Source organism: Panthera uncia, chromosome A2 (assembly GCF_023721935.1).
Source record: "Panthera uncia isolate 11264 chromosome A2, Puncia_PCG_1.0, whole genome shotgun sequence".
NCBI classification, from domain to species: domain Eukaryota; kingdom Metazoa; phylum Chordata; class Mammalia; order Carnivora; family Felidae; genus Panthera; species Panthera uncia.
In genome coordinates, this window is record NC_064816.1 from 2,848,916 (window position 1) to 2,856,214 (window position 7,299).

At 61.9% G+C, this 7,299-nt stretch overlaps 1 protein-coding gene across 1 annotated transcript in view; it reads right to left on the reverse strand.

The window, feature by feature from the left end:
• Positions 1-7,299, reverse strand: part of SIRT6 (sirtuin 6) — an 8,400-nt gene extending 1,101 nt beyond the window's left edge. Inside the window, exons 1-7 of the mRNA XM_049639631.1 lie at positions 7,163-7,299; positions 5,256-5,383; positions 4,707-4,889; positions 2,464-2,523; positions 985-1,080; positions 827-907; positions 133-256 (exon numbers count right to left, since the gene is read on the reverse strand). Coding sequence (XP_049495588.1) covers positions 133-256; positions 827-907; positions 985-1,080; positions 2,464-2,523; positions 4,707-4,889; positions 5,256-5,383; positions 7,163-7,228 — 738 coding nt within the window. The 5' untranslated portion in view covers positions 7,229-7,299. The remainder of the gene's footprint in view (positions 1-132; positions 257-826; positions 908-984; positions 1,081-2,463; positions 2,524-4,706; positions 4,890-5,255; positions 5,384-7,162) is intronic.

Here is a 7,299-nt window from a genome sequence, read left to right on the forward strand (position 1 = left end):
GGGGGGGGGGGGGGGGGGGGGGGGGGGGGGGGGGGGGGGGGGGCAGGGTGCAAAGACAGGCCAGGCTTAGGCAGGGGTCTGGACGGGAGGAGGCTGGAGCAGGGGGTACGTCAGGGTGGGCTCAGCACATACGTGCTTGGTGGGCTGAAGGTTGACAATGACCAGTCGACCTCCTCGGCGCTTGGTGGCGAGTGGGAGGTTCCCGCTGGGCCGGATTTGCAGGGAGGTGCCCAGGGTGATGGACAGGTCTGCGTTCCTGGGACAAGAAAGGTGAGACTGAGCCCCCCCCCCCCCCCCCCCCCGGCCCGGCCCCCCCCCCCCCCCCCCCCCAAAAGGGGGGGGGCCCCCCCCCCCCCCCCCCCCCCCAACAAAGGTCTCGGCAGCCCTACTCCTGCCCCACAAGGTGCGAGAGGCCGCCAGCCCCTCCTGGCTCCAGCCCCAGTGCTCCACCAGCCGCCTGGTGCTCCGGAACACGCCCAGACCAGCCTGGGCAGCTCGCTCCACACCCTTCTCTGCTCTCAAGGGCGCCCACAACCTGTGCCAGCTTCCCGTCCGCCCGGAGCAGCCTCCCCACCCGGCCAGAAGCAGGGCTGCCGATGCGGGCGTGACCTCCGATGCTTGGGACTCATGGGCCAGAGGCATCCGCTTGCTGAAGCCTGTTTCCCTGCCCGCTGCAGGAGACTGGCGTACAGGGTGTGAGAAGGCTCTGTCACCAATGGGGCCAGCGAGGCCCAGTGAGGGTGCGGCCACCCCTTTCGGGGAAGCCTTTCCTGATGGCTCCCTCCCGTGCTGGAACCTGGTGGTCTGGGCTCACGTGGGGTCAGACCTGCTGGCCTCGTCGGCGAGGGTGAGGTCCCGGTCAGGAAGGGCGTCTTCCCAGTCCAGGATGGTGTCCTTCAGCTCACCCCTGAAGGGGGGGGGAGGGGGGTCAGATGGAGACGCGCACCCTCCCCTGGAGCCCGGGCGCAGCAAAGGGTCACTTACCTGCAAGCACGCAGCCCCCTGGCCTTGGCCACGGTGCAGAGCCGGCCCGTGGCCTTGAGGCCCATACTGCCCACGACGGTGTCCCGGACATACTGCCTGTGTCGGGGGAGGAAGGGGGACCCGCAGGGGTTGGGTCAGCCCACCACCTGCTCCCGGGGCACCCGCTCAGGGGTCCCACTGGCGTGTCTCTTGTTCTTTTGGGGGGAGCTGTTATCCCAGGGGAATGGGGGGGGGCGCACGGCAGACTCTAAGCGCGAGAAGACATCCCACAAACCCAGAGCAGGGGACGGGGGCCTTCCACAAAACAGCTGGCTGGGCCGCACCCCAAAGCCAACAGCGTGGAAGCAGAAGGGGCAGGGAGCATTCCAGACAGAGGAGCCTGAAGAGATGTGATGACGACATGCAAAGCGTGACCGTGGGCGGGATCCCGGACGAGGAAACAAAAAAACCAGAAGCCACTGGGAACACGGGCCAGGCCCTGAGTGATCACACTACCCTGACCTTCTTTACAGCTCGCTGCGGCCGCGCCAACGGGAGAGCGCAGCTCCTGGGAGGGAGGTAGGGTCTCGAGGCTTCTGGGGTCGTGGGCGAGGCGGTCTGCCACTTACCCCTCAACAGCACAGCAAGTACCAACAAAGTGTGGCAAAACGGTAACCTCTGTCACACTCTGGTATGGGTAGAATTGTGTCCCTCCAAAAAGATCTGTTGGGAGTCCTGACCCCCCAATACTTTAGAGTGTAGCCTTATTTGGAAACAGGATCATTGCAGATATAGAGTCAAGATGAGGCCACACTGGGGTAGAGTGGTCTCAATCTAACAGGACTGATGCCCCTGTGACAGACCCAGACACACAGCGAGGAGGCCACGTGACAACGGGGGAAGGCGGGTGGTTAGCCAAGGACCGTGAGAAACATCCAGAAAACACGAGGAGGCAGGAAGGAGCCTCCCCCACAGCCTCCCTTCTGGACTTCTCGCTTCCAGGCTGGGAGCTGTGGGGCACCTGGGTGGCTCAGTCGGTTGAGCACCAGAGATCGGCTCAGGTCACGATCTCACGGTTCGTGGGTTCGAGCCCCGCGTCGGGCTCTGTGCTGACAGCTCGGAGCCTGGATGGAGCCTGCTTCGGATTCTGTGTCTCCCTCTCTCTCTGCCCCTCCCCTGCTCGCACTCTCTCTCTCTCAAAAACAAAACATTAAAAAAAAAATTATCAGGCTGGGAGCCGACAGATTTCTGTTTTACGCCTTTCAGCCTCTGGCTGTCTGTTACGGGTGCAGGGGACGAACGTCCCTCTCCAGGAGGAACTCGTGCCCCCAGCCTCACGGGCTGGAGGCTCAGGCCCCAGCCCTGCCCCTCCCTGGGTCCCGGACAACGTCCGAAGCGACTCACAAGGCCCTTCCTTGTGATGGGAAGCGAAGCAGTAAGCGGCCCGGGCTGTCCACGCCTCGTCCCCCCGCCCCGCCCCCACCCTCCGGTGGCACTCACGTCTTACACTTGGCGCATTCCTCCACGAACATGTTTCCGTGAAGCTCCGCCAGCTTGTCCCTACGGAAGGAGAGAGCCACTTGGCCACGGCGTGGGATTCTGGTTCCTGAGGCTTCGGGCAGAGCACTGAGCCCTCCTCCTCCAGGAAGCCTTCCCTAAGCTTCAACCTTAGGATCAGCAGATTCCCTCCTTCCAGTGCCTCTGGACTGCTGCTGACCCCACCATCCACAGCCTTACAGATGGCCCAACCTCTCTGAGCCGGAGGGACTGCTGGCCCTCATGGCTGACCCTACCTCTGCACATGGGCAGACCATTCCCTTCACAAAAGCCATCCACAATTGTGTTGGAACCACCAAGTGTTACCGGGGGCTGCAGGACAGGAATTTTCATCCCCAGTTTGCAAATCAGAAGCCTGAGGAGAGGAATGTGGGGTCAACTCCTGGTTCCCTTGGCTTCCCAGCTGTGTGACCTTGGGCAGGTCGCTTAGCCTCTCTGGGCCTCAGTCCCCATCTGTGAAATGGGACCACAGTGTCCAGCTTCTGGGTTATTTGGAAGAACAATGATCACACCTGGAAGGCTCGTCCCCTGGCTCCCTCTGTCACCTCTCAAATGTCACAGCCTCCCTGACCTACTTGGTAGAGGCTTCAACTCCCGCCCAACTTTCCCCTTTGGGTCCACGGCAAGGATCACCGCCTGACACAGAATTTACTTGGCTGATTTGTTTCGTCTTCTGCCTGTTTCCTCCCTCCTACATGATTCCCGGGAGGGTAGAGCTTCTGTCTGTCCTGTGCACTCTGTGTCCTATGTCTGGAACAGCATGTGGCACACGGTGGACGCTGGGTCAAACAGTTGTTGGCTGTGACCCATTTTGCTCCTGTCCGCACACAGCGGGTGCTGGGGGATTAGTGCTTCCTCCTCCAACACACACACACACACACACACACACACACACACACACACACCGGTGACGCAGTGAAGGCGTGGGCAGTGCGTGCCAGGGATGGCTGGGCACACGCGGGTGTGCAATCCACGGTGCAGGAGGTCAGAGGCACTGCGGTCCCCAGGTGGACTCCCGCCGGCCCCCCCCAAGGCGCTGCCCTCCGCCTCCGGGAAGGAGCGTGCCAGCGGGTGGCTGTGCCCCACTCCCGATCTGCCGACGCGCCCCCACCCCACCGCGCTGTCCGGCTGTTTGGGGACACAGACGTCGCCGGCTTTCCCCACATGCCCGTAAAAGCCCTATCCTCCCGTGCCGCTGAACGTACTCACTACACAGTGAGAAAACGTTTGCTTCTGTTTCTAGAAATGTCTACACAGGTCCCGAGGGGCAGGCCTGTAGCCACGTGCCTAGTAAATCGGCCTGACCCGAAGGATAAGACGCCAGTGGTTCCGGCCCAGACCGGAGCCCGACGGTAACCCTGAGCCAGAGGGGGCTGGAGGCTTAGTTAGTTCCTGAGGTACTTACATGTCGAAAGGGTGAAGTCCCCAAACGTGGCAACATCTCTAGGTTGTGAGAACTGCCAGACTTCTAGAGAAATTTTATCTTTGGGGGCGGGGGGGGGGGGGAGGGCTCCTGGGTGGCTCAGTCAATTAAGCGTCTGACTTGATTTCGGCTCAGGTCGTGATCTCACGGTTTGTGAGTTCGAGCCCCTCGCCGGGCTCCGCACTGAGTGTGGAGCCTGTTTGGGATTCTCTCTCTCCTCCTCGCTCTCTTCCCCTCCCCCACTCACTCACTCTCTCTCAACAGAAATGAATACACTTTAAAAAAAAAAACCACCTAAAAAAAAGTCAGTCCTTTGCCCTACTAGGGTTCACGTTCACTATGGAGGCAGTAACGAGGGATACGAAAACCCAACTACCAACATTCTAAATTCTCAGCACCCTCCTCCCCACGCCCAATTTCCCCCGGCCTCGCCCCGAGGGGGATGTCATAGCGGCCCGTGGCCAGGCTGTGGGGCTGGCAGCTGAGGACCCGGGGGCAGTCCGGGCCATCGCCCGGGCCGCCGGGGGCCCCGGGGGGTCGGGGGGGGAACCCCCCCCCCCCCCCCGGGACCGGGAAAGGGCACCCCAATTCTCGATCTGTGCCCGGGCAGCTCTGATGACACAGGACAGCTCTGGTTTCTGGGCTCCCACCCAGTGCCCAGCGCTGCTCCCGGCTGCCCCCCTGCATCGGCCCATCAAAACCCCCCCTTTTACAGACGAGGAAACCGAGGCCCGGAGGGCACGGGGCCGGACCCGGGCGTCACCTGGGGAAGCCGGAGCGCACGTGCAGCCCGTCCACGTTCTGGCTGACCAGGAAGCACAGGAGGCCCACGCGCTCCAGCTGCACGAGTGCCATGTGGGTCTTCGTGGGCCGCGCGCTCTCGAAGGTGGTGTCGAATTTGGGGGCCAGGCCCCGCTCCTCCATCGTCCAGACGCCGTGGGGGCCCCTGAAGGTGGCAGGCGGGGAGAGACACGGAGAGTTCGGGGATCAGGGAGACAGAAAAAGAGAGAAAAGAGAGAAAGATATTTGCATTAGGAGCTGATTACCCCTAATACCAATCCTCCCATCTTCTAAGGTAAGAGGATCCCAATAGGCTGGCAGGTCCAGCGAGCCCAGGCAAAAGACTACATTCCCCAGGATCCCTTGCAGCTAGGTGGGGTCAGGTGACCACATTCTGGCCAATGGGGTGTGAGTGGAATGTGGCGCCACTTAAAGGGACACATCTGTAAGGGCAGGGTCTTTCCCGGCCCGACATCCCCCAGGGGGGGATGGCAGCAGGTGCGGCCTCAACCTCCCCTCCGTGCCCACAGACCTGAAGTCGGGGATGCCCGAGGCGGTGCTGATGCCGGCCCCCGTGTGGAACACCACATTGGAGGACTGCCAGACCAGCTGCGCCAGCTCCCGCACCTTCCGCTCCAACTCCTCCGGGGGGTCGAAGATCTGTCCGGGGACAGAGCAGAAGGGAGGGGTCAAAACATGTCCCATTGTGGCAAGGCGGCTAGCCACAGATGGGGATGCCCCTGCCTTGCCCAGGGCGAAGTGATTGGAAAAAGTGGCTTCTTCTCATGTCCCTCCTCTGCCCACAGGCCTCCAAGGCTCCTGCATCCCTCAGGGTAGAAACCTAAGTCCTCCCGGTGGCCTGAGGCCTTACACGACCTGCCCAACTCCTCTCCCTCTCTGCTGCAGCCACTCGGGGCCTCCTCACTTTTCCTCCCAACACGCCAGGCCTGGTGCTGCCTCAGGACCTTTGCACAGCCTGTGCCCTCTGCCTGGAATTCTCCCACATGGCTCTTCCCTCATCCCCTTTAGGTCTTGGCTGAGAAGTCCTGTCACTTGCACACCCACGTTCATGGCAGCATCATTTACAACCGCGACAACATGGAATCAACCCCAGTGTCCACCGACGGATGAAGGATAAACACAGTGCGGTCCATCCACACACTGGAATATGATCCAGCCTCCAAAAGGAAGGACCTCCTGGCACCTGTCGCCACGTGCATGGATCTGGAGGACACCGTGCACAGTGACAGAAGCCAGACACGGAAGGACGCTGCGCGACCCCACGTACAGGGGGTCCCTAGAGGAGTCCCCTCCACAGAGACAGAGAGCAGATGGTGGGAGCCAGGGGTGGGGCAGGGGGCGGGGAGTCCGTGCTTCACGGGGACAGAGTCTCAGTTTTGGGAGATGGAAAGTTCTGGAGATGGAGGGTGGGGGTGGCTGCACAACAGCGTGAACGTATCCAGTACCACTGCGCTGTGTACTTAAAAAATGGGAAGATGGTACCTCTCACGTTGTGTGTTTCGCCACAATAAAAAAAGGAAAAAACAGAAGTCATCTGAGTGGTGCCTCCTGGGCCCTGGTTTCAACGCAGCCCCGGCTCTCCTCGCGACTCCCAGCCTTACTGGTCTCCCTGAAGCTTGCTATCATCTGACTTCTTGCATTGACTTGCCCTTTGTCTGTCTCCCCTCTAGAATGAGGAGTTTTTGTCTGTCTCGGTCCCTACTGGGGCCCCAGGGCCTAGGAAGTGCCCGGTGCACAGTAGGCGCCCCATAAATGTTTGTGGAATCCAGCTAATAGACTGGCAGGAAGAGGAGAGGGACTTCCGGGGGGATTCTGAGGGCTATTAAATACCTCACAGACCAGCCTTTGGGGGATGGGGGCAATCTTCCCCCCCACCAGCTTCCAGAAGGGGAGAGGGGACCCAGAGGGAAGGACTCGCCCCAAGTCCTGCAGTGGGCGAAGGGGTCTTTTCTGACACGTACCTACGATCATCCCGCCTAGAACCCTTGTCCACCACCCCCAGGATAAAGTGTCAGCTCCCCAGCCCGGCACGTGAGGCCCCTCCGGCCCTGGCTCTGGAAACCTCTGTGGCCTAATTTGGTCCCCAAGCGTGTTTATTTCCATCTCCTCGCCTTCGCCCCTGCGGCGCCTTCCGCCAGCAACTCCGTCCCTGGCTTCCCCCATCAGAGAACTTCAAGACTTTCCACCGACGCGGGCCCCTCCCTCTATCCCGCCGGGCCGACCCGGGGCTGGGGGTGGGGGGCTGTTCCAGTCCCCGGGAGAGCAGGGGGCGTCACTTCCCGCCCCCTCCCCACTGGGAAGTCCCTCCCATTGTCTAGCCTCAGTGCCTCCCGATATTCCCACAATGCCCCGCTGCTGCCCGGCCCCGCCCAGCCCGTGGCGCTGGGGGCGGCCTTCGGGCCGCCGGGCCGCGCTCACCTCGGGGAGGCCACACTTGCCCTTGTCCGCGTACGGCGACAGTCCCGCCGCGTAATTCACCGACATCCTCGCCGCCCCAACGGGAACAATAAAGTTTCTCTTGTTGAGGCCGCTTCCGCCGGAAACGGGGCAGGGCG